This window comes from Fusarium poae, chromosome 3 (assembly GCF_019609905.1).
Source record: "Fusarium poae strain DAOMC 252244 chromosome 3, whole genome shotgun sequence".
NCBI lineage: Eukaryota > Fungi > Ascomycota > Sordariomycetes > Hypocreales > Nectriaceae > Fusarium > Fusarium poae.
The window spans coordinates 5,614,876-5,639,044 of record NC_058401.1 but is presented as its reverse complement, the minus strand read 5'-3'; the positions used below and the strand labels follow the sequence as shown (position 1 = coordinate 5,639,044).

The window sequence follows — 24,169 nt, the reverse complement described above, 5'->3', positions numbered from 1 at the left end:
AACCAACCTGCCAACCTTTCCCAGCCAAGAACACAGGTCACCACCACAGCGCATTAGTACCTGATCCCAGGGAACTATTACATGGAACGCGTTGCTCCAAAAGTTAGTCCACTACAGTAAACGCCTAGAATCCGAGAGATTCAGGGAGGTCTCGGTGCGAGATCGGTATCTGGAGGGCGCACCCCACAACCACGGAATCACCAGTAATGGTTTAGCTTTTGAGCCGAGCTACTCTTAAATAAATTACCTCGCTTTCGCTCTTGAATTGGTATGCAGCATCTTGTTATCTACTCCCTCATTCTGCACTTTCAGTCTTGCTGGTGTTGGTTTGGTGTAAGACGACGTCACCCAGACTGCGAGGATAGTTCGTAAGTGACAAGAGAATCTGAATGCTAACGATTCGCTGATAGGCATAAACGCTTGCTCCTCCAATTAAATCCGTCTTTTTTTCCCATTCAATCTTTTGCTTAACCCCGCACAAAGGGTTTGTTCTAAGAAAATGCCGGCCATGCTTGATGATCCGGCAAGCCCCACTATCTACCGAGTCTCTGGTCAACCTCCGTACCCGGGTCCGAGTAGCCCCGGCTTTCCGGCCGATATCATCCCTCGGCAGGTTACACTTCGTGATCGCCAGACAGTGGCCACTATTGTCCCGTTTGCCTCGAAACACCAGGTCCCAGAGTCACTGATTGCGTATCTATGTGACCAGATCAATAAGGAAATTGAAGGCGGCGATACGTATCCTATGATGGAGCCTTTCGCCGCCGACAAGTTCGGTTCCTATTGGTTTCAAAATTTTGGCGCCATCATGCTTCTTGGTAATGTTGAGCGTGCTGAGGATATAGTTGAAGGCAAAGATTGGTCCCGCGAATGCCTGGGAAGTTTCTATATCAAGCCCAACTACCCCGGCCGTAGCAGCCATGTATGCAACGCTGGCTTTTTGGTCACTGATGCCGCCCGTAACCGCGGTGTTGGTCGTCTGATGGGTGAGGCTTATCTAGACTGGGCTCCTCGTCTGGGATATACTTACAGTGTATTTAACCTGGTGTACGAGACAAACGTGGCATCGTGCCGCATCTGGGACGCTTTGGGATTCAAGCGCATCGGCCGCGTCAAGGGTTGTGGAAATCTTCGCAGCTACCCCGGCCAACTGATTGATGCCATCATTTATGGCCGGGATCTGTCACCGCGCGAAAGCGAGGAACTCGTGAGTGAAGAGCGTTTTGACAAAATCAAGTTCTACCTCAAGTACGGCGAGTACCCGAACGGCGCTGACCGCGCCGAGAAAAGCAGGCTCCGGAGCGCAGCGACACACTATAAGCTTCTCGACGGCGACAAGCTCATGCTCAAGGACAAAGAGGTGATATCTGACCCAACTCGCCAATTCGACATTGCTCGCCAAGTGCATGCCCAGCAGCACGGTGGTATCAATAAGACAACCGCTACTATTGCAGAGAAGTACCATTGGAGCCGTATCAAGGAGACAGTCAGCGATGTCATTCGCAGTTGTATGGAGTGCAAGGAACTCGGCAAGACACCTAACCCTGGCGGTGCGCGGAAAGCAGCATCTTCAGGCAACAACGGTGGGAAGAAATCAGGGGTAGCAAGGGGAGATTCGAATGAACATCAAGTAGAAACGACGAGCCCGTCTACGACACAAATGCTATCACTGCAAGATCACAGCATAATATCGACACTATCGCAACAACGCCCAGATCACGACCACCTGCCTAATCCTTATGCTAACCCAGCTGATATTTCTCTAATTCCACATTCTCACACCCTTCAAAACAGCACCTTACAGCATCCACTTCACTCGCAAAATCCTATGCTTCAAGATCCCCCATCCGGCCACCACCCACATGATCACTCTGTTTATCAACCCATCGACCCGCAAATCATCAACCAATCTTCACCACACGACCTCGGTCCCTTCGATCAATACCACTCGCCTGCTGATTTCCAAGCATTACTCAACGCGACTGAGGACGTAGGACAAGATGTCGTGGACCAGGATTTGGAGATGTTGATAGATCACCAAGATGATGACAATGTTATGGATGGAACTGTTAATATGAGCGGCATCGGTGTTGGAGAGACGGAGAATCAGGGGTTGGTGCACAAAGAAAGGAGCTTGTATGATGTTGGGTTTGGAGAGCCAGGGGGGTAATTCTTGATGCTAGTCATTTGTTGCAGTTTTTGTTGGACTGAAGCATAGAGCGTGCGAGTTGGACATTTGTTTCTTCTAACTTATGAGCATAAGTTTGGCGTTAAGTATATCAATGTCACGATCAAATGTAGATGTAGCCCTTTGCTGTCGTGGAGTTTTAACACACAAAGATTCAGGTAATCTTCGCATTTGTGTCGCCTCGAGGCTGTCTGATGTTCTGAATATGGGAGATAAGAGGTCATCATCAAGTTTTAGAGGTCAGATAAGTCTAGGTATCATACAGATCCTGCGGCTCCTAAGCCACGACACCGCCGTTCCTGTTTTCTCCTCAAAAGTCTATGTTTCCAGGACAAGCAAATTTCCCCTTTTTACTCTTGATCGTATTCTCCATCTCTCATTACATTTTATGCCTTTACCTCCGGGGCATGCCACGTCCACGGCCCCGCAGAGCACGCTGAGCAGCACCAGGAGGCAGCTGACCAGGGGCTTGGGGCTTAGCACTCTCCTCGTTGCGGATTGTCTCATCGACTCCGAGAATAAGGCAGCTAGCCTCGGTCGCTGCCTGCAGAGCGTTAACCTTAACAAGAGCGGGCTCCCAAACGAATCGCTCCATCATGTCAGTAACACCTTCATTCTGGAAGTCAACACCGGCCCATGTCTGGCCCTTACGGTGCTCGACACGGAGCTTGTTCAGGATATCGGTAGCATCGAAGCCAGCGTTGTCGCAAAGCTGGCGGGGAATGATCTCAAGGGCCTTGGCGAAGGACTTGATGATGGCTTGTTGTTTGTGGGGGATGTTCTTGTCAGCGAACTGGTGAAGGTATGCTGAAATCTCCATCTCAACAGCACCACCACCACCAACGATAAGCTGGTTTCGGATGGCTCTCTTAACAATCATAATGGCATCGTGCAGAGATCGCTCAACCTCGGCAATGAACTGCTCAGCACCTCCGCGTAGGACGAGGGTGCAGGTCTTGGCTTCAGGGCAGTCCTCGAAGAAGTTGAATCGCTCACCACCAATCTGGCGCTCCTCAAACTTGCCGCAAGTACCCAAATGCTCGTGCAGGATATCGGAGCATGTTGACTGAACGACAGCACCGGTAGCCTGGACGACACGCTCCATATCCTCAGCAGCAACACGTCCAGCACAGAAGATATCTCGGTCGGCAAAGAACTGGGTGGCCAAGTCACCAATGGGCAGCTTGCTGAGAACGACCTTGGCACCAGTCTTGTGAATAGCATCAAGCTTCTTGTAGATAATTTGCCACTCCGCGTCGACGATGGCCTGGTACTCGGAGACCTGCTCAACACGGACCTCGGCGTTGTCCTTCTCGGCCTTGAGCTCGAGCTCGACGTTTAGGCACACGATCTTGGGGTTGTCGAAAGACTTTGGTTGTTGCTCGAAACCAGCGTAAGAGAAGGTCTTCTTAAAGGCGACACCGTTGACAAAGAGAGAATCGGTTAGGGAACCACCAGGAATCTTCTTCATGCCGATAAGCTTCTCGTTCAGGTCGTCTTGATCGAGCGACAAAACAGCATCAACAACCACTGCGATTAGTTAGCTGGGATGGTCAAATACGAACTCAGGATTTGTCTGGCATACTCTTGGTGAAGAAAGTAGTGTTTCGCTTGATGAGCTTGCTGGTCATGGCAGTGCCAGCCAGCTTGATGAGAGTATCACGCTGGTTAGCCTCATTCGTGCTGATGGCAATTTCCTTGATCTTGTTGACTGCCATTTGAGACGCCCTTCGCAGACCCTTGATGATGATCTGAGAGCTTACGCCTTGCTCGACGTGCTCTTTAACCTCCTTGAGAATCTCGCCGGCGAGCACAACGACTGATGTTGTTCCATCACCGACTTCGGCGTCTTGCGATCGGGCGATATCGACGAGAATTCTGGCGGCGGGGTGGACAATATCGAGAAGCTTTTATTTAATTAGTAATGGAATAGTAGGGGGTAGGTTCTCTTAGGCGCTTCGAACCTTCATGACGGTAGCACCATCGTTGGTAATAGTTTGGCGGCCATTCTCATCAACCATCAAAAGGTCACCGCCGTAGGGACCCAGAGTGGACTTGATAGTAGCCTGAACAGCGAGACAGGCATTGATGTTGGAGATGATTTGTCCCTTTCCTTGAGAGGTATCGGTTCCTGTAACAAGCTCTATCGTCAGCGACCTATCCCAACCATATTCATTTTGCTATTTGCTATTTGCGTATTGCTTGTATTGTCGATTTTGAAGGTAGCCGGCCCCCTTAGATTTCGAGGGGTGAAGCGAGCGGCGGTGGGGTAAAACGGACCTTCCTTGAGGACGATAATCGTTGGCGTTTGGCCACCGAATGACATTTTGAAGATGAAACGACCCGGATATGATTATTGAAGGTTGTAGTCGTGTCGAAAATTATGTACAGTCTCGAGTGCTCCGCGGGCCGGTTGGTGGGGGTTCGAAGTGGGAGGAGGAGCTGTGATGAATCGAAGCTTCTATCCAAAAAAATGTGGCAGCCTTCCTTCCAATCTTTCTCATCATGTCTTGCCCCAGTCATGCACGGGCCATAACTATCCTCTAGGTACCTAGGTATCAAGGGTCTAGTTTGAGCCAATCATAATACAACTTTTTATTCAACAACTAACTCCTTGTTAGTTATAACTTGTAACTCTTTACTGGTTATAATCATGATATCTACTATTGATATATATCTATTAACATGTACCTACCTTACCTAGGCGTTTTGTAAGCGTTGTCAAGCGATAGTGTACGCCAGTAGTGTAGTGCTCTGGGTCATAATCCACCCATTCAGTCCAAGGCAGCAAAAAGATATCCACACAAGACAAAAAGAACTCGTTTGCGAAAACGAAACTCCCCCGGGAAGGCTCGAACTTCCGATCTCCCGATTGTCAATTAATAACAGTCGGACGCTTTAGCCAACTAAGCCACAGGGGAGAAGCTTATTGGATGATCGGCAGGCCTGACGATGAAGTCTATCCCAATGCTGAGTTGTCGGCGACGTGGCTCTAACGACAAGTTTCTGACCCAGATAGCGACTCCAATCAAGTGCTAGGCACGTTGGCTTATACCGTTCGAAGCGCAAATGGCAGAAACTGCCCGAGCCGGTCAAAGTTTCCTATGAGGTTGCTGAAAGTTACAACACCCAGTGTCCTAACAGTTCCCCTCTACCTATTAGGTCTGTAATGGTAAAACTATACAAGTGTAAACCGAGCAGCAGTAAGGCATAGTTACACGAAGTTAAACAGGCGACTGAATTTGCAGCCAGATAGATACCAGAAATACAATAGATAGAATCATTGGAATTAGGCCATCAAAGCTTTATGGCATATTGCTTGCAAGCTTCATCAGTTTAGTGGAAACTTCGACTCAAAAGAGAGGTGGCATAAAGTGTTTACTGAAACTCAATCCTGGTTAACCCCGCATTCTAAATTTCATTAGGCTAACACGAGAGTTTACCAACGGCTTCTAACCGTCAATGTTCTTCAGCACAAAGGACATTTCTTGAACGTGAGGGGTCACGATATTTTCAACGCCTGTTGCGAGTTCCTCGTAGCCTGCGAGATCTACAAAAGGCTTGGCACCTAGTCTTATGCAGTTTCAAAAAGATATAAACATTAGCAGTAACCCCCAAAGAGACAACTGGTAATCCAAATCTTTAACACTGTTGTCTATATCTCAATAAGAGCAAAAAGTGATCCCTCACAGGGTCTGGAGGTCTAGAATGCAAAAGAAGAAATCATCTCCCCCGGGAAGGCTCGAACTTCCGATCTCCCGATTGTCTATCTAATAACAGTCGGACGCTTTAGCCAACTAAGCCACAGGGGATAAATGGCCTTTGCTAATTACCATCCCAAAATCTGTCACCATGGTATTGTTTTGTGTCAGAAGTAACGAGGGTAAAGGTGTATTGCTGAAAGACAGGGTGAACTATTTGGACTTTGGTCTTGAAATTTCATTGATATATTGTTGATAAGCGCAGTAATTACTAAGTTGCCACGTTTGCCAATTGTTCAAGTAGTTGTCAGTTTCCCCAATCCGCCCTCCAATTGCTTAGAAAATTCTCCCTACATACAACAGTCCCTACCATGAAACTGTGTAGTTCGTGTTTACTAGTCTTCTTGAGTCCTATTGACAGAACAATGTTTAGAGATGATCCAGTCCTCTTATACAGTTCTATCAGGGCTCTTCTATAAGAGGCATGTGTTATTACTTAGTCTAGTATTTCTGAGCCAGCAGCCTGCACATGCCGAGAACTGATAAAAAGTATTGGCAAGCAGTAACTTGTTCCCAGATCCAACCCTTTACTTACATTTGCTCTCATTTGTATATGCCCCTTAAATACTACCTAACGACCTCCATAATATACTTCTGTGGTTGTGATACTAAACTCTTATGGGAGACGAGACTGAATCAAAAAGTCGAGCGAGCAAAAGAAAAGGATGAGATCCTGACTCCCCCGGGAAGGCTCGAACTTCCGATCGATTGTCGTTTTGAAAAGTATGACGCTTAGCCAACTAAACAGGGGAGGTGCTTTTGTTGTTGAAGCCCTGACCGAGCATCATGGACCCAAGTTTTGGTCAGATTTTGAGATCGGAGGTTGTGCCTCCGGTCAACCCATATTTCACGGAGCCCAAGCGGCACGGCATCGGCGCTGATAGCAAGCTCCGGTGAAGCCTTTTTCCGTAAGAGCACATGTAGTAAACGGTAAAACGGCCCAGATTTATTCAATCTTGACTTAACCGGTTTCTTGCATGGTACTAAAAGATAGATACCATGCATCAGAGTACAAACGGGACTGCATAAATACGACACTTTGAGATCACCAATCATCTAAAACTACAACCCAACTCAGTCCATCACTATTATCCACGAGGCTAAATCGTGTAGACAAGTCTTGCATGCTTGACGCTATTACTGTTTTGATCTATACTTGCGCTCCCACGATGGCCAGTTTACTTTTCTCTTCTCAAACTGTGGTTTACAACGTCTTTCTGCAGGGTAACTAACACCAGTAATTACGACACTCTAATTAAATTTGGCAGGGAAAAATTGCGGATACTTGAGCTCCCATTCTAAAGTTGCACCTAAAGTTAGCAGCAAGGACCATACGCTAGACACCGTGCAGCCCCTGAGAATCACCTCATCAGCCAACCAACGCCTGGCACTAAAATCGTTAACTCCTGGCTGGATTTGCCAAGCCAAGGGTATCTAACTGCAATCGATAACCTCCTTCCATCAAAAGTAGAACTTGAAACCACTGTTCCTGATCTTCACCACTCGTTATCTTTCTCTGCATTCTCCATCATCTTCTCGTCTTTTCCCCTTTTTTTGGTCGGCTCTTAACCGTTTCTATTATCGAGCTTATGAGGCGTAAAGAGTATAAAGCCCATCAAAGAACATCTTAACTTGGCCAGATACCAAACGGAATGCAGCATTCAGCAATATCATAAACGACACTCGAGTCTTCGACCACGATCGAAAGCGTATAATTAAACGAAACCGCGCGCATTTTCTGGGACCAGATAGCCCTTTCGAGATCCAATCCGTCCAAATTGACTTCGACCAAACTTTAAAAGTCTCGCCTCGGCGAGCGACGATTTGTCGCAATGCTTCCGCTCCGCAGACGTGGCCGATTTTACGCCATAGTCGCTGTGGTTATGGTTTTTCTGCTGTATCGCTTCACGCAAGATTCATGGCCACACTCACCCCACTTCGATACCGTAAAGAAGCCAGACCAGTCAGTCTCTGAGCCAGTACAGGGCTCTAAAGAAGCTTTTGAACCGCCCGTCGTACCGCCGCCAGTCCAGCTCCCTGATTCCGAAAAGGATTCCAACTCGGCCAATAAACCTAAACCGGTCGTATCTCAGGGCGAAACAAAATTGCCAGGGAAGGTTCCCGACGATGTACACGAGAAGATCGATACACCGGTGGAAGATAAGCCAACCGTTGAGAAACCTATTCAAACTGGGGATGATACCAAGGGAGGAGTGCCGGGAGAAAAGACGGACGACACAAATCCACCTGTAGAGCAAGCTCCGCCGCAGATTCCTTCTATTCAGTTCAAGGACCCCCCTAAGCAAGCCGATAACCCTGATATTCCCCAAGTTAACGTCGATGGTTCCAATATCCACTGGACCAAGCCCAAGGAGCATTTCCCCATTCCTCCCGAGTCCATCAGACCGATCCCGACTGGCACCGCCCCCAATGTCTACAGGATTCAATTTGACTTCCAGGCTGAAGATGTTCAGACAAGCGCCACTCGCCTGGAACGGTTGAAACGTGTCAAGTCCGAAATTGTACGTGCTTGGTCTGGTTATCGCAAGTCTGCTTTTATGCATGACGAGCTCTCTCCTGCTTCCATGAAGTATCGCGACAGCTTTTGTGGGTGGGGTGCGACCCTTGTTGACTCGCTCGATACCCTGTGGATTGCTGGCATGAAAGACGAATTTGATGAAGCTGCTAAGGCTGTTGCAAAAATCGATTTCACCTACACCGACCGTAATGACATTCCCGTCTTTGAGACTACGATCCGCTATTTGGGTGGTCTAATCGGGGCTTACGATGTAAGCGGTGGAGCTAACGGACAGTACAAGATTCTGCTTGACAAGGCTGTTGAACTCGCCGAGATTCTTATGGGCATCTTTGACACGCCTAACCGCATGCCATTATTGTACTATCGATGGCGCGAGCCCTATGCGTCACAACCCCATCGTGCTGGCACTGTTGGAGTTGCCGAACTTGCTACTTTGTCTCTGGAGTTCACTCGACTTGCTCAGTTGACGGGCACCGCCAAATACTATGATGCTATTGATCGTATCACCGATGCTTTGGTAGATATGCAGGCTGCTGGGACACAAATTCCAGGACTGTTCCCGGAACGCATTAATGCCTCTGGGTGTAACAGAACCGTCGACACCCAGGCAGGAAGTCTTAGTCAAGAAGCTCAGAAGCAAGTCGACGCTGCCGATATGACTAAGGAGCCTCAAGGGTTTGACCCTACAAAGCAAGGTGAAGATGCAGGCTCCCCTCCACAAGTTCCTCAAGGTGATAGTCGTTGGCAAGACAAGCTTCGCCGTCGTGGTTTACCTGCGGCCGATCAGTCGGCGCCTCCGCCCGCAAGCCAGCCGGCACCGCCCCTGACCGCGAACGGGGCTACAGCTGACTGGGATTGCAAACCTCAAGGCCTTGTTGCTAGCAGCCCAAACGTCGGCCACTATCACATGGGAGGGGCTCAGGATTCAGCATACGAATATTTCCCCAAGGTATGGCATTCTCATCTGATTTCACACAATAACAATTTTTAACAACCCCCAGCAATATTTACTTTTGAACGGCCTCGAACCCAAGTACCGTGCCTTGTATGAAAACACCATTGATGCCATCAATGAATGGCTACTTTACAGACCTATGATTAAGGACGAGGGCTGGGATGTGTTCTTCACTGGAAAATTAACCACTTCAAGCAGGGGAGACTCGGAGTGGACAAAGAACTATGAAATGACCCATCTGACATGTTTCATTGGAGGCATGTATGGGCTAGGTGGCAAGATCTTTGGCCGTGACGGCGATATTGATAAGGCTAAGAAGCTCACTGATGGCTGTGTATGGGCATATCAGTCAACTGCAACCGGTCTCATGCCCGAGTACGCTCATCTGGTAGCCTGCCCTGCCCTGGAAAAATGTCCCTTCAGCGAGGAGAGCTGGTACGAGGATCTCGATCCCAACAGCGAGTGGCGCGACAGTGAGTTTAGCAAGTGGTCGGAAGGCGAGGCACTCAAGAAGCTTGCCGAAGGCAGTGCTGTTGCCCCTGCTTCCCCTCCTGCTGCAGCAGTTCCCAACTCTCAGCCTCCGGTTGCCCAAGCTGAAGCTGGAATCAACCCGCCGGCTCAAGCCCCTAAGGTGGTCAGGCGGGCTGGTATACCGATGCCCGAATTGGACAAGAGCATGGAGGAGGACAGTTCGGAATTCGGCTCGACTCTTCCTGATTCTCTTAAACAGAAGATCGGTTTGAACAAGGCTGAAGAGGAAAAGGCTGGTATAAGTAAGATTGAGGCCGAGAAAGCCAATCCTGCTCAAGATGCAGCGGGGAAGACGTCTGAAACCAAACCTGCCATTCCAGACAGCTTTGATGCTAGGGTACATGGCGCACAAGTCGTTTCTCCAAACGACGTGCCTCCAGAGAGACCACAAACACATGAAGAATACGTCAAATCTAGGATTGAGAAGGAACGATTACCCCCAGGTTATACTGATATCCAGAATCGGAACTACCTGCTTCGGTAAGTTGATGAAACACAATGCTTGATTTTACACACTGACACAGGCCTTCACAGACCTGAAGCTGTTGAGTCTGTCTGGTACATGTATCGTATTACTGGCGATACTACCTGGATGGACAAGGGCTGGAAAATGTTTGAGGCCACAATCGCCGCGACCCGTACCGAGTTTGCGAATAGCGCTATTGAAGATGTTACAGATACGACGCAGAATGGCCTCAAGGACGAAATGGAGAGCTTCTGGATCGCCGAAACACTCAAGTACTATTACCTACTCTTTTCAGCACCTAACGTCATCAGTCTCGACGAATGGGTTCTGAATACCGAAGCGCATCCATTCAAGAGGTCTATATGAGCGCTGGCCTCGTTAATTCATTATCAAACGTAACACACAATGTTTAAAGGGCGAGGGGCTCCTGAAAAAGATGGAAAGGGAAGGCTGGTGGTATGAAATTATAAGGGAAGTCAAAGTCAGAGCGACGGCATGCAACGGCGTTTTGGAGAGGTTCAAGATAACATGCGATTCCACAGTGCGGATCACGTTAGGATATATCGATATATATGCGTTTTAAATGCAGCCTGGGCTTTCTCAGCGCCCCTGAATATCTTTACGCCTCAGCCGCATCCCATTGGACTGAGACTGGCTGGTGATTTCCCGAGAACTTTGTCTTGTTGACCCACAACTCAAACCTCAGATCGACCGGTGCCACGATAACTCGGATATCAAATCTACAAATGTAGAACTTATGACCACGCCGAAAACAAGTTCTTCGTTTCTCTTTGAGAACAAGTTGGTGTTGCTCAATACCAGCGAGATTGCTCTTCACAGAGCAGAGTTTCATCGCACCAGCCTGTTTAAGACTTCGAGGGAGCCATTGTGGTTCATTGTTTGATACCACGATTTCTGCGTCCCAAGCTCGTGTTGTGTCTCCGTCTTTCAGTCTCATCTCGAAGAGCTTATTGATTGGGGTGTCAGGATTCACAGTATCTCCCTGAGATTTGGTCAACACATGTCACCTTTTGAAAAGCAGGCCGTCAAATAGGACACCATACCTTTTTTATTAACCACTGAATCTGGTTGGTTGCCCACTTCACATCTGGATTCCATGGATGTTGCCGAATGTCTTCGTCAAAGTGCTGTGCAGGCATATAAATCTGCTGTACGACGACGCCGTAACTTGCTCGAGCGATCCATGAGCTCAGAACAGACTTATTACCCGATTCCATCCTCTGACGTTTATTCTCAAGAACCCCGCGAGCGACAACAAGCTGTGGATCTTGTGACGGTATAACGATGATGTTTCGAGCGTTGGGGTGTTGTAGTTTTGTCAAGTGTTCTTGGAGTGCCTCGCGTACGTATGCCGAACTCCCAAGCCCACCTGACAAAATAACATAACCCTGATTCGAATATTAGCATTGAGAGCATTGAAAACCGAAGACAAACTGACTACTTGTTCACAGTGGCCTTGATTCTTCAGCCATTGAAGTCGCTGTTTGATCCTCTCCATGATTGCTTCAACGTGGACATCGAATAACGCTTGGATATCTCGTCTGTTGCGAAATAGTCACGCTCAGGAAACCATTGACAACAAAGGGCTTGGAAGGGATAGATAACTGACTTTGTGAATAGCATACGCCCTTCTTGAACTCCAAGCCCCTCGTGGCTCACATCAAACCCAACTCCTTCCATTACAATCTTGTACACCGGCTGCATATACACCTTTTCTCCAAACTTGTGTTTCACACTCTTGAATCCCGGACTCCGGGCCATGCGCGCCGCAGAATCGGTAGGCAATCTGAAGTCGGGATTCGTAGCCATTCTTGCGAGACAAGCCTAGCAAATGCGCGGTCTATGAGGGTCGAGCCAACACCAAGACCGCTGACAGCAGTAACTTGCGACAGCTGTGGGAAATTGAAATCAGTCGACTGGACTCGCATCAGAGCTAGATCAGTGGTACCTCCACCTGCGTCGACGGTTAGAAAAATGCTGTTGGCACGGAGGTTCACGGCTCCTGTCTTTAGAGTCGCGACGGCTGCAGCCTCAGATTCTGTGAGGTCAACTAATGCTGAATGCCTGGATCCTTCAGTTCCGAAACCAGCATCGTGTATGGCGCCTTTGAATGCGTTAACAACGGCCATACTAGTCCAAGTCGTTGGAGCGCTGAATAGAAACAGTACGGACAATGTTCCCCAACCACCTATGCCCATACGGATCTCTATACTGTCTTTAACGTGCGCATATATCAGTTTCAAGTAATCAGTCACGAATTGGCGAGCCTCGCCAGTGCTTCGAGGAACATTTGTCAGGCCCTGTTGTTGTGCTGCCTCAAGTGTGTCTGGGTCCAAGAAGATCTTGAAGAACTCGCGGCGAGTTTTGCTTGGATCATGGTCATCGTCAGCACACATGAATCCCCACGATGATATGCTTCCGTCGGCGTTGTATACGGTGGCCGTGGGGACTTTTCGATCGCCTCTGTCGTCGCTACCGGGCCAGTCGTTGACAATTTGTATATGAATTCCATGTCTCATCCAGGCCACACCTAGGAATTTGAGTCGATGTTCTTGGCGACTCTCGATACATGCTTACACATAAATAGATAGATAAAAGAAAACAGCATTTGGATTCTATTCAGGTAGAGAAGTCAGCTAGGCTTTATAGCTATAGCTGACCTTCTAGAAACTTCTCTAAGCTAGGCAGCTGCCTATATCACCGGCAGCTTGCCTACAGCAAACACAAACAGAGTCTAGGCATCATTCTCTGCCTAACACTTACCTGTGAAAGTTGTGCCTAGACCGACAGAGACAACGAGATCTGGGTGGTCTTCCATGTTGCTTCACGCTGTACTTGATTGTCTTACAGGAAAGAGGAAGAGTTTAATGGCTGGGAACTCACTTTCAATCTTGGGAGACCGACAGGGTTTGAACAGCTCCATGCCTCGGGCTTGCTGCTCGTCTTGTTCAACCGAGCCTGATCCTAAAGATACTGGTTCGTTGGCTGTACCCTCGAGGGTGCACGGGTCATGCAGTAGATCGGGCTGTGGACTCCTGGCTGCTACCCCAGCGTGATAATAAAACATGCATATTTCTGCTCAATCGTGCTTAGTGGCTTGACAAGAGGTATGCAGCTGATTTGCAGTATAGAGAAATGACGGCCTGGCCAGCCGATGGCAAGCTATACAATAAGCCCAGGGTTGAACTGAAAGATTTTCAAAAGATAAAAGGCACCTATCCGGCCGCGCTTCTTCGTTTCTATATATGCCATAACGGCTTATCACCACAGTCGTCGATTCTCTCAACTTCGTGTCTCTGCCATCTCCGACTCTATCCCTATCCCTATTGATACTACGGGTTTGCTTTGCTTGTACAGTAGTAGACTTTCTGATACCGTTTCTACCACAGTTTGCCACGTCCGAAAACTTACCTTTTCATACTGAAACGGTATATACGGCTGGCGCGGTGACATTGGTAGAGGACAACGGAGAAGTCATATCAACAATCGCGACCATGGCTTTCTTAGATGGGACTCCGATAATTGTCCCCAACCTGGCAGTAACAGCTGAACCAATGCCAGGTGTTGATAGTAAGGATCCAATCTTCTTGTCGACAAATGTACTTATTCCAGGTCTAGGTAGTTCTTTACTGGACACCTCAGCAAATGCAACAACTAGCAACGGTGTATCGACTGGCGCCACATCAAGCAAGGAGCCAACGGATATATCAGAAGCTTCTGCAACCACAACAACGGGAACAACTGCAATAGAAACACCGGTTACATCATCAAAAGGACTTTCAGACGGTGCCATTGCCGGGGTTACTATATAGCCTGCATTATTGCAGGTCTTGCTATAGGCCTTGTGGCGGCCCTTATATTCTTTTGACGTCGACGAAAGAACATAGCTTCCTCCCCAGGATTTGTTGTATTAGAAGAGCGGCATGCTGAATCAAAGAATGGACCGCAAGTTAACATAGTATCGTCAGAACACGATGCTTAACTTAGACAATTCCTACTCAATGCAACCCCTGACAAGGAAATCCAAGCAGAATTATCCTCTTTGTCAGAGCTCGTTTACCAACATGTTGAGACATACTATCATGAGCCCCAAGTCCTGGCGAGTTTAGCCAAAGTGGCTCAATGCCTGGTTCATATTGGCTACTTACTGGAGCTATTAGGGCTGTAAGCAGAGTTTGTTGCCGCTGTATGCCTCGCCCTAAAGACCTCTTGAGTTAGGCTAAGACATGTTCTCTCGCATATTATCTTTCGGAGCCTCAATTTTAATTCTAGGGGTAACTTGTCTATACTTCTAACGACAGTAGCGGCAATGGCATAGGAAAATAATACATCTGAAAACTTAGATAGCCTAGATAAGATAAATTTTCCCCTTAATCTTGGAGCCTGATGAGCAAAGCCGCTAATACTGTCCTATAGTAATTTCCCTTGCACATTCCCAGTGGTGGCAAAATCTATCTACTCTACTTCTTTATCCTAACCCTGGAGAGAGGACATTACTTCCACTTTTAACAGAAGAGGCTTCTACTAAGGCATACTCTTTGGCAAATGAATTAAACTCCTTCTTATAACTATTCATTATATAAGACTCTGCTAGCCAATAGGACCAAATAAACTATCTATAATCCATTATCCTTAAGTACACCAGATTAGGCTATATGCTTCTATTACAGCTAGGCAACTGGGGGTTTATTTTTAATACCAAGGACACCCCTATGGATAAAACCCACAGGATTATGGTATGTCCTGGATTAGAGAAAATCAGCTATAATGATGGAACTAGGTATAGATCACCTAAGGAGGTTGCTGCAGCAGAGATAATGCCTATCTAGGAGCCAACAAGCTCTATAAATGCTGCAACTTGAGTGTCCAAAATTCAGCTCTCTGGTTTAGGAGAATGGTTGCGAACCTATCAGAAATTGGATCGTCAGGTTGTCTATCGTTTTGTTAGTAGCTAGTTTGCCAATATACATATGTTTTCTTTACACTTATTGTAGTATATAACACACCTAGCCAAAATAAATTACCCAATTTTGAATTACGAGAAGTTATCGTTAAGCCACTGAACTTCTTTTGGTTTTGCCGACTATTCGATCCAGTGAGTGCAGTCTAGGCGTGTTATTGCCTCCCTGTAGTGTACGTTGACAATGTAGAGATGTCAACAGGAAGCGCCAATAACACAAGGTGTGAATATGACCATCCGTGTATGCAGAAGAAGCTGAAACTAGCTAACCCTCTTAAAGCAAGCTATTATTTTCTAGCCTGGATCCTGGACCACGATCAAGTCCCCAATAACATCCAATGCAGTCTAGAGCTCATTCGAACATATGATTCAGATCTCCAGTATCTCATTAGGATCAGAAATGACTACCTTCCCCTCCTTAAGCGTCGCCCAAAGGTTCTTCAGCGTGTTCACATAATTATAGAATCTGCATAGAACGGACTCCAAGAAGTCTACGAGATTGTCAAGAGATGTCGTCTGGAGAACAATAGAGGTTCTAGAATAACCTTTTCTAAGCGTATGGCATAGATTCTTGTCAAGTCTTCTAAGTTCAGGAGTCAAGAACCCATCGTTAGTTGGCACTATGCAGCAGTGCTGGCTAAGTTAAACTTTTTAAGGTAGATTGCTCTTATGGCTCCTATTTCTGAACCAGAAGAGCCTAAGGAGAAGAGGGGTGTATTAGAAGAAGCTACAGTATTTAATAATATTGCTTTACTGGGAGATCTTCTGGGTAATATAATAAGTAAGTTTAACTTTTCTTCTACAGGTATACCTGACTATAGTGCTGAATCAAACTTAATAGTCCCTTTAGAGAAATAACTAATTATTATAATTCTTAATGCAAATATAGAATTACTTACTAACTCTAAAATGCCATTACTCCAAGTTTCTGCATCTTTATAATACAAATCAAGCTCTTAGATATTACATATAGAACACGCCTGTGACTCTTTGCCAGAAGTTCTTCCAGTTAATATAACAAGTGCTACTCTATCAAGATCACTAACTACAAGTTCTAAGTATAACACTAAAGATTTAGCAGGGCTTTCTTTGCTTCTTGGAGATCTGCTTAACTTTAAAAACAGCCTAACGCCATCATCAGTTTCTCAGAGGGAAGGCATGAAGCGACCAGCGACAGTTTCAACTCCATCTCAAGCATCAGTCTATGATCCCACACGAAATCAGTCTGTTTATAGCGAGCCAAATCCGCGCCTTCCATACAACCCAAAAGACAGTGCCTCTGACTTGAGTCAAGCCAGTCTAAACTCATACGAATCATCATCTCTATCATCAAATATCTCAACCCCCCTCCACCGCCGTCCGCCCGCTCTATCCGTGCTCTCTTATACCACACAGGCACCGGGCCAACATTGTCAAAGCTGCTCTAATCATTACCCTGGTCAGTTTGTATGGACAAAATCGTCCTCCACAACCATCTCTGTAGCATCGCCGTATTTCTACGACAACAACCCCCAACTTACCCAGCCGATTGCTGAGCTGGATACTTATCCATATCATATGGTCCCAATAGCTGATTCACCACTCCACCATAACCAGTCGAGCGATCAGACAATGGCTGTGCAGGTTAACGTAACACCTGTTGAGCTTCCTGCGGAGGAGAGGCAACATGCAAAGCCCAATCTACGTCGTCAAACTATGCGCCTTGGTTCCAGTAGGCATGGGCGTACTCTCAGCGAGCTAGGCTCATCGTTACACCAGCAAGAACAAAAGCGGCACTAGTAATAATATGTAGACTCAGCAGAGCCTCAAACACACTTGTTCAGAGTCAGAATTTGACCTCATCGTTTATGAATAAGTGCATACAAAGATGAGAGAAGACTAGTATCCGTATCTCACTACTCTTAGGGTCCTATCATATTCATTTGTGCTTGAATCTGGTAAGGACGAACCTGTAATGATACATGGCTCCCGGGGTCAGCGAATTTGTTTTATTTACTCTTATGGAACATATCAGAGATGGGCAAGATTGAATGACGCCATGAGAGTTGGGATTTAACTACCAAGTCAGTCGCATAGAGAATGTCGCTTGATCGAGTCGATGGAAATGTTGAGATGTGTGTCGTGGGGTTCTTTATTGTTGAGCCTCAAGCATGAAAAAGCATTCTGTCAATACTAAATAATGTCCTTTTCTCTGACTGAGTCTTTATCAACCCATAGACTACCTCCCAGAGATGTATAAATTATCTCAACTTTCTCCAAACATGTTCAATCAAGAAGGGAAGAACAAACAAGAGCAAGCCGGAGTGCAAAAGGGTTCAAATCAGATCCAAATCCTCAATTTCAAAAAGCGACATTAAACTGTCTTGATAATACATGTCAATAAACATTTCCTGTTCCTCCTCGCGCGTTAAAGACATATATCCCGTATCTCGTACCACGTCCTTGTGTCGTGGCCGTCAAAATCGTCTCTTGTGGCGCGTGCTTTCCCCTTCATCTCTCATCTCGAGAGATCGGTTGTATGTTTGGTCAAACCGCAGTCTATATGCAAAAAAAGATGTGCGTCCCTCGCCTCACTTCATGGCAACCATAGCTAAGTCTCAGTCATTAAACCTCTGTTTTCAAAGGTCATCAAAACGATCATGTGAGATCTGTTCAGGTTGTGAAGGAGGTGTCGTAAATTGGATAAATCGTTGCGGGACGGTGTCGTGTATGTGCCGTCCCTTTTTGAGATTGAATGACCGAGAGATTAAGACCGATCCCTCAGTATCTTCAGGTACAAAAAAAAAACAATTCCGGAACTCCGATGCTGATGCCGCTTACCCGTCTTTAGTCTTACCGTCTCCATGTCGAAGAATATAGTCGACGTATGTACATTATTTATTCGATAACTCAATCCTCAATAGTCCGCGAGGACCCAGGTGAATTCGAGGTCTCCTATACCATCGAACTGAGCACGCTTATACTAAGGATCATAATGAGAAGACCGATTGTGACAACGATCAGGAGTGCGAATGAGAACCAACCCAACACCATGGCGCTGGTACCGACTCCACTCCTGACAGCTCCGTTTCCGAAATCCTGGGCTATAACCGAGGCGGCCACGGACGCTGTATGTTGCCACAGTACAGAGACGAGAACGAAAATGGCCGAGATGAAGATCAGAGCCAAAGCGATCTGGGAGACGGGTCGAGATGGGAAAGGCTTGACCTCGCGGTCAGAACCCTCGGAGTCAGTTTCCTCGTGCCAACCAGGGAAAGTGGCGAGAAGGAGGAGGCAGATAAAAGCGAAGATGATGGCAATGATGCTAAGCCTTAATTAGTATGTGTTCGAAATTGAATCATCCGGAGAAACTTACATGAGGTAGGGGAACACAATCATATCCTTGAACTGAGCAGCGAGCCAGATGAGGTTGAGAGGATCTTGGTCAACATCAACCTCTTTGGCTAGGGCAGTTGCATTGTTACTGCACAGCCAAGAACCGCCATCGGGGTTGATGCAAATACCGAAGTAACCGACACGGGCCTGTAGCGAGGCGTCGCCAGCAATGTTTTCAATGGCTGAGTGTAGGTTGTAGTCGACTTGGGCTGTGTCGGGTACTGCATCATAACTCTTGTAGTAGATCGAGAGCAGGAAAATATCGGGGATGAGTGGTGAAGAGGATGAACAGCCAGCAAGTAGCAGAGCTGGTTTAGGTCAGTAAATGTCTCATCCCCGAAGACTGCGCATTACTCACATAGTAGAATAATGGTAATGGCGATAAGAATCATCAACACATGGTGGTAGCCGAGGAATGGTACAAAGCCTGGAAGACACACGTTAGCCGCATAATTGGGGAGTATGGTGAGACATCTGTTTAGATGTCCCGACACAAAAGGTTCACTTACGATACCATCCGACCTGCACCTTCTGCCTCCGCGAGGACGAGCTGCTGCTCGTACTCGTCTTGGAAGCCATGGTGGATGTTGTTGACACTGCCCTCCTTCAATACTCTGTTGATTGAAGTCGCAACAGGCACAACTTGATTGTCTTCTGCCGTCTCCCAGTCAGGGGTGACGAGCTAGTCGCGCAGAACTGCGATCGTTGGATTTCCTCGCTCTTTCTGCTACCTTTTGGTCGCGTAGTCGTTCAGAAGGTATCCTCAAACTATTGAACTTGTCGAATTGCGAGGCGTCCTCCACTGAATCAGTCTATCTGTCTTGGTAATGGCGAGTTCTTGCCAGGCTGATGGGCGATGGAATGCGGACGGTAGGAATCGATGTCTCGGTAGACAGTCGATGCTGGAATGTGTGCGGGTTAAAGGTGACGGTTGAGATCAACGAGCGAAAGTCGAACCCTGCGATAGTGAGATCTTGTGAGGGGGGTTAAGTCAAAATCAGGTGAGTTGAGATGAAGTAGATTGGCGACGATTAATCGAAAGCCTTGACGATCAGTTCACACTTTCTTCTAATGAGGGTGAAGACTTATTGGTTTTGTTAGAAGAGAGCTCCTTGGGGGAAAGGAGAGGGAAAAGAGAGGAGCGGTCAGTCAGTCAAGTCAGTCAAGTCAGTTAGTAGCGCAGTTTCGTATACCAGAATATTGGGCGAATATTGGATGGCTGGGAAGACTTGGGATGGTAACCAACCTCTGGACTTTTCTGTGGGTGATGGAGAGGTGTAGTGCCCAACCACCTATTTACTTTTGGTTGGCAGGGGGATGGTGACGTTTTAGATGTGGAGTCACCCTTGCCGCTGTGAGAGCCGGGCAACCCGCTAACCAGCACTGTAGAGGGAAGGAGAAGTAAGAGCAGTCCGGGGCTAAACCGTTAGCGGTTAAGAACACTAATTGGACCTGCAGCAGCGCCTGATTCAATCAACTTCCTAGTTCAAGACCTACAGGGCTTGATCCCTGGACCCTAGGATCTTCGATCTTACGTAGCGCTCTTGCACGACCAAACGCGACCTTGATTTGGTTCTGACCCTGTCAGCTCGTCAGTGCCCAGACTTGCCAAGGACAGAACTACTCAGCTTAATGCAGTTGTCATGACAATCCGACGCCGTCTCCTAGGTACCGACCGATACATGTCCTGGTTTGAACTTGTCTGCACTTTACTCTGTAGTATTCTACCTCGATCTGGGTGTCCACCTATATCGTAAACTCTTATATAGGTAGCACCTATTCCTGTTTACGAGCTGTTTAGCATGGATCTCAATTGATCCGAATTATTGGCTGCCTGCCCTGTTCTGTCTTTACAAAGCTCAGACACTGATGTTCAAGATCGCGGTGATACCCAGCGTCCTCGGCAATCCTCTCCCCTGCCCAGCCGACTTATCTTTTCCCTCTCTGCCCCGTTTCCCCAAGCACGCGTGGCTCGACTTAAAACTCCCCGACTATTGAGTAATGGAGTCGAGCCCACTACGTGCCCCTTGCTCAGCCCAGACAACTCACGACATCCACTCTTCCGGGATAGACGAGGTTCTCGGTGTAGGGAGCAAAACAATTATCCCTGACTCTCAATCGACGAGGACAGATAGGTTCAAATCATGTACAACAATTCATCGATACTCTCTCTACATGGCCATCCAAGAGCCCAAATAGGTAGGATATGCTGGTCCTTTTTTATTTATCGTGACCAACATCGTGTGGGCATACAAACAAACAAACAATCAATCAATGCGCACTTCTCTGTAGTGCCAGAGTGCGCAATGGCGGTGATGAGCTGTCAGCTCGTAAAGTCAACACAAAATCTACGCCGGTGATTCAATGGCTTACGACTTCGTTTCTGTTCATAGAACAAGATCAACGTATATTTGAAACCTTCATTTATCCTTTTCATTGTAGTGGCGAGTTATGCTCCCGAGACAACCGTTGGAATCATCATGGCTACCTACCCTCATGGAGAGCCCAGCCACCCGACTAATTAAAATCCCCGACGTTCAGCCACCTCAAAATCGCAAATCTTCCCCTTGTGGCAATTGCAATTTGCCCATCGCACAATAGTTGTTGGTCTTTAGACGTTTCGACCGATTTTTTACCCGCTCAAAACCTTCTCAGCTTTTCGTGATGGTCGCTCATCCAAGGCCATTATGAGGTTTCCGGAGATATGTTTACTTAGACAGGAATATGTAGTTACCGAGTAAAGTGGGGCTCGCTCCCCACGTCATTCAAGAATAGCTACGTTGCGCTATGGGATTCATGACAACCATCACTAAAACTACTATATTCAACATGGCTACTGTAGCCACTCACTCCCAGGAGACCTCGCTAGATATTCGAGTTGAAGACTTTCTCGATGATAAACTTCAGTCCACTGCCGATTTCGAGAACCTCGATACCCTACTCGAAAATGTCGAGCTTCAGCGTAACCAGCTGCAATCGCAGCTAGATACAGCTGTCAAAGAGCTTGAGGAGACCCGGCGCACAGCCGACGACCGCCAAGGCTTACTCACCGCTCGTATTCAAGAGTTCCAAAAGCTTCAGGAGAGCATTGATCTCCGTGCCCAGATCTATGCTGCCTCGGATGCGCCCGATCAGGCCATCGAGCGACTCAAGTCGCCAATGAACAAGATCAAGGCTGTTGAGCGAGCCCAAAGTTATCTTATCCTTTTGCAAGACGCCGGAAAGCTCCGAGCAGAAGCAAAGTCTTTTCTCCCACAATATCCAAAGGCTGCGCTTGAACCGTACATCAAGCTAAAGCAACATGTACTCAAGTTGCAAGGCTTGCCAGGTCAAGAAGGTCTGCACCTCGTTGCCTACGCTGAAAATCTGATCTTCACGCTATGGGATGACATTAAGTCTACCATGTCCGGGGAACTAGAGGAAGTTTTGAAACAGAGAAAATGGCCTCGAGTTGAAATCGATCTGCAGATGGATGAAGAATGGATCAACTGCATCGAAAAGCTCATCGATCTGCAAAAACCAGAGATAGCGCACAATGACAAGCTTGTCACGCTGTTGCCGTTCGAGATCATGGCTTCTATTTTCGTTTCAGAGTTCCGTTTCCATTTTCTTAGCGATAAACCGACAAGCAGCCCGCAAGCATTTGGAACACATTGCCTTTCGTGGTTTATCGCACTCGTTGAGAAATGGGAAGACTTCTTCCGTGATAACCTTGGGTATCTGCTGGCAGAGAAATTTCAGGATACTGATGTAGCAACTAATTTGGCTTACATCGACCCTGTTTCTGCGTTGATTACCGCTCTACTGCCAATGTTGAAGGAGAAGACCTCCCTTGTCGCGCTCGAAGCTATTAAGAGTCCATCTTTCTTGAGTAGTTTCATGTCGCAGCTCATGGCATTTGACGACAATATTCGACACAAGTTTAGCTATGACGGTGGCGATGCCGAGAATGGATGGCCTGGGCTGACCGCATATGTTCTTGACGACCACTTCGATACGTGGTTCAAGGCCGAGAAAGAATTTGCGCTAGAGAGGTATAATACCATTATAGATTCGCAAGACGCTCGCAATATCGATTACGATTATGCGCTGCAGGGCAAGATGAAGCCAACATATGCTGCTGTGCGAGTCACTGATCTTCTGCGGTCGGTGACAAGCCAGTACGAGAGAGTTCGCACTTTCAAGCATAAAATTCGATTTCTGATCGGTATCCAGCTCGAAATTCTGGATGCCTACCATGATCGTCTTCGAGACTCGCTGCAAGCTTACCAAAGTATGTCCACTACGTTTGGTCGTACACTGGCTGCGAACAAGGAGGATCTTGCTGTGCTGGAAGGTACAGGCGCTTTTGAAGTGCTGTGCAAAGTGATTGGCAGTTCCGATCACATCGTCAACACTTTGAAGGATTGGAGCAACGAAGAGGTATGCTACGCACTGCATGTAACTGTTCTCGATTCTGACATGTCTAGTTTTTTGTTTCTCTGTGGGATGAACTCCAAACACGAGCCTTGCATCGAGCCAGCCAGGGTAATAACATTACCAGCACCATGAGTTATGACGATGTTAAAGATCGTACCTCTGCGGCAGTAGGAGAGAAGCGCGAAGACGGTGCTCTCTTTGACGAGACGGCTACTGCTTACAGTATGCGACGCACAGCTGCTCAAGAGCTTCTTGTTGGTGCTCTTGTTGAGTCTCACAATAAGGCTTTCCGCGCTTACACGACCCATGTTCAATGGACGAGTGTCGGCGAAACTGCTGTCCTTGGTAGGTTTACTCACATTATGGTCCCGGAACCCTGGCTTATATCACAACAGATGAGCTTGCCATTACTCCAGAACTGGACGAGCCGCTTCGTATCCTCCAGCGTAACTTCGATTTTCTTATCAAAGCGCTGTCCACCGCTGTCTTCCGCCGTGTCTGGCGTGAAGCCCTTGCCAAGCTCCAAGATCATTTGTGGCAAATGGTCCTTATGCGCCAATCCTTTACAACCTACGGCGCAGCTCAATTCTGCCGTGATGGTGTCGCTCTCGTTTCCATCATCGAACGTTACATCCCCAATGGCTCTTCTATCCTCGATAGTTTGACTGAGGGTATTCAGTTACTAAGCTTACCAGTTGAAGCCGGTGAGGCAGGCGGTTTGACGCTCAAAGAAGCCAGTGATAGAGTATTCACAGATAATGAGGAGGCGCGTAAGGTTCTCGAGGAACTACATCTTGAAGAGTTATCGCCACAAAGCGCCAGAAACATTCTGCAACGCCGTGTAGAGAACAACGAAAATGTGGGATGGTAAAGAATAGATTAAATTGGGTATATTATATCATATATCTGAACCTCTGTCAGGCCTATCACCAATGCCATCGCGTGTTGAACTTC

At 47.3% G+C, this 24,169-nt stretch overlaps 9 protein-coding genes and 2 non-coding genes across 11 annotated transcripts; 5 read left to right on the top strand and 6 right to left on the bottom strand.

Annotated features, from left to right (window-relative positions):
- Positions 1-508: 508 nt before the first annotated feature.
- Positions 509-2,170, top strand: FPOAC1_009300 (uncharacterized protein; the record flags this gene model as incomplete). Its single annotated transcript, XM_044853727.1, has 1 exon — positions 509-2,170. One exon carries the CDS (start codon positions 509-511, stop codon positions 2,168-2,170), a length of 1,662 nt encoding a protein of 553 aa, XP_044706397.1.
- Positions 2,171-2,582: 412 nt separating this feature from the next.
- CCT7 (T-complex protein 1 subunit eta) lies at positions 2,583-4,514 on the bottom strand (the record flags this gene model as incomplete). Its single annotated transcript, XM_044853726.1, has 4 exons — positions 2,583-3,718; positions 3,774-4,095; positions 4,153-4,319; positions 4,469-4,514. The coding sequence occupies 4 exons, from the start codon at positions 4,512-4,514 to the stop codon at positions 2,583-2,585; spliced, it is 1,671 nt and encodes a 556-aa protein (XP_044706396.1).
- Positions 4,515-5,025: 511 nt separating this feature from the next.
- On the bottom strand, positions 5,026-5,109 carry FPOAC1_009298. Its single transcript has one exon. It is a non-coding gene; the product is annotated as a tRNA-Asn (tRNA).
- Positions 5,110-5,915: 806 nt separating this feature from the next.
- FPOAC1_009297 lies at positions 5,916-6,000 on the bottom strand. The gene has a single exon. It is a non-coding gene; the product is annotated as a tRNA-Asn (tRNA).
- A 1,781-nt stretch (positions 6,001-7,781) lies between these two features.
- FPOAC1_009296 (uncharacterized protein) lies at positions 7,782-10,806 on the top strand (the record flags this gene model as incomplete). The annotated part of the gene is made up of 3 exons (XM_044853725.1): positions 7,782-9,437; positions 9,490-10,454; positions 10,509-10,806. 3 exons carry the CDS (start codon positions 7,782-7,784, stop codon positions 10,804-10,806), a joined length of 2,919 nt encoding a protein of 972 aa, XP_044706395.1.
- Positions 10,807-11,059: 253 nt separating this feature from the next.
- On the bottom strand, positions 11,060-11,959 carry FPOAC1_009295 (uncharacterized protein; the record flags this gene model as incomplete). Its single annotated transcript, XM_044853724.1, has 3 exons — positions 11,060-11,443; positions 11,505-11,849; positions 11,900-11,959. 3 exons carry the CDS (start codon positions 11,957-11,959, stop codon positions 11,060-11,062), a joined length of 789 nt encoding a protein of 262 aa, XP_044706394.1.
- Positions 11,960-12,191: 232 nt separating this feature from the next.
- On the bottom strand, positions 12,192-13,279 carry FPOAC1_009294 (uncharacterized protein; the record flags this gene model as incomplete). Its single annotated transcript, XM_044853723.1, has 2 exons — positions 12,192-12,991; positions 13,225-13,279. The coding sequence occupies 2 exons, from the start codon at positions 13,277-13,279 to the stop codon at positions 12,192-12,194; spliced, it is 855 nt and encodes a 284-aa protein (XP_044706393.1).
- A 676-nt stretch (positions 13,280-13,955) lies between these two features.
- Positions 13,956-14,273, top strand: FPOAC1_009293 (uncharacterized protein; the record flags this gene model as incomplete). Its single annotated transcript, XM_044853722.1, has 2 exons — positions 13,956-14,031; positions 14,080-14,273. 2 exons carry the CDS (start codon positions 13,956-13,958, stop codon positions 14,271-14,273), a joined length of 270 nt encoding a protein of 89 aa, XP_044706392.1.
- A 2,306-nt stretch (positions 14,274-16,579) lies between these two features.
- On the top strand, positions 16,580-17,200 carry FPOAC1_009292 (uncharacterized protein; the record flags this gene model as incomplete). Its single annotated transcript, XM_044853721.1, has 1 exon — positions 16,580-17,200. The coding sequence occupies one exon, from the start codon at positions 16,580-16,582 to the stop codon at positions 17,198-17,200; it is 621 nt and encodes a 206-aa protein (XP_044706391.1).
- Positions 17,201-18,355: 1,155 nt separating this feature from the next.
- FPOAC1_009291 (uncharacterized protein) lies at positions 18,356-19,375 on the bottom strand (the record flags this gene model as incomplete). Its single annotated transcript, XM_044853720.1, has 4 exons — positions 18,356-18,725; positions 18,777-19,104; positions 19,155-19,223; positions 19,306-19,375. 4 exons carry the CDS (start codon positions 19,373-19,375, stop codon positions 18,356-18,358), a joined length of 837 nt encoding a protein of 278 aa, XP_044706390.1.
- Positions 19,376-21,625: 2,250 nt separating this feature from the next.
- Positions 21,626-24,086, top strand: FPOAC1_009290 (uncharacterized protein; the record flags this gene model as incomplete). Its single annotated transcript, XM_044853719.1, has 3 exons — positions 21,626-23,218; positions 23,266-23,560; positions 23,611-24,086. The coding sequence occupies 3 exons, from the start codon at positions 21,626-21,628 to the stop codon at positions 24,084-24,086; spliced, it is 2,364 nt and encodes a 787-aa protein (XP_044706389.1).
- Between the last annotated feature and the right edge of the window lie 83 nt (positions 24,087-24,169).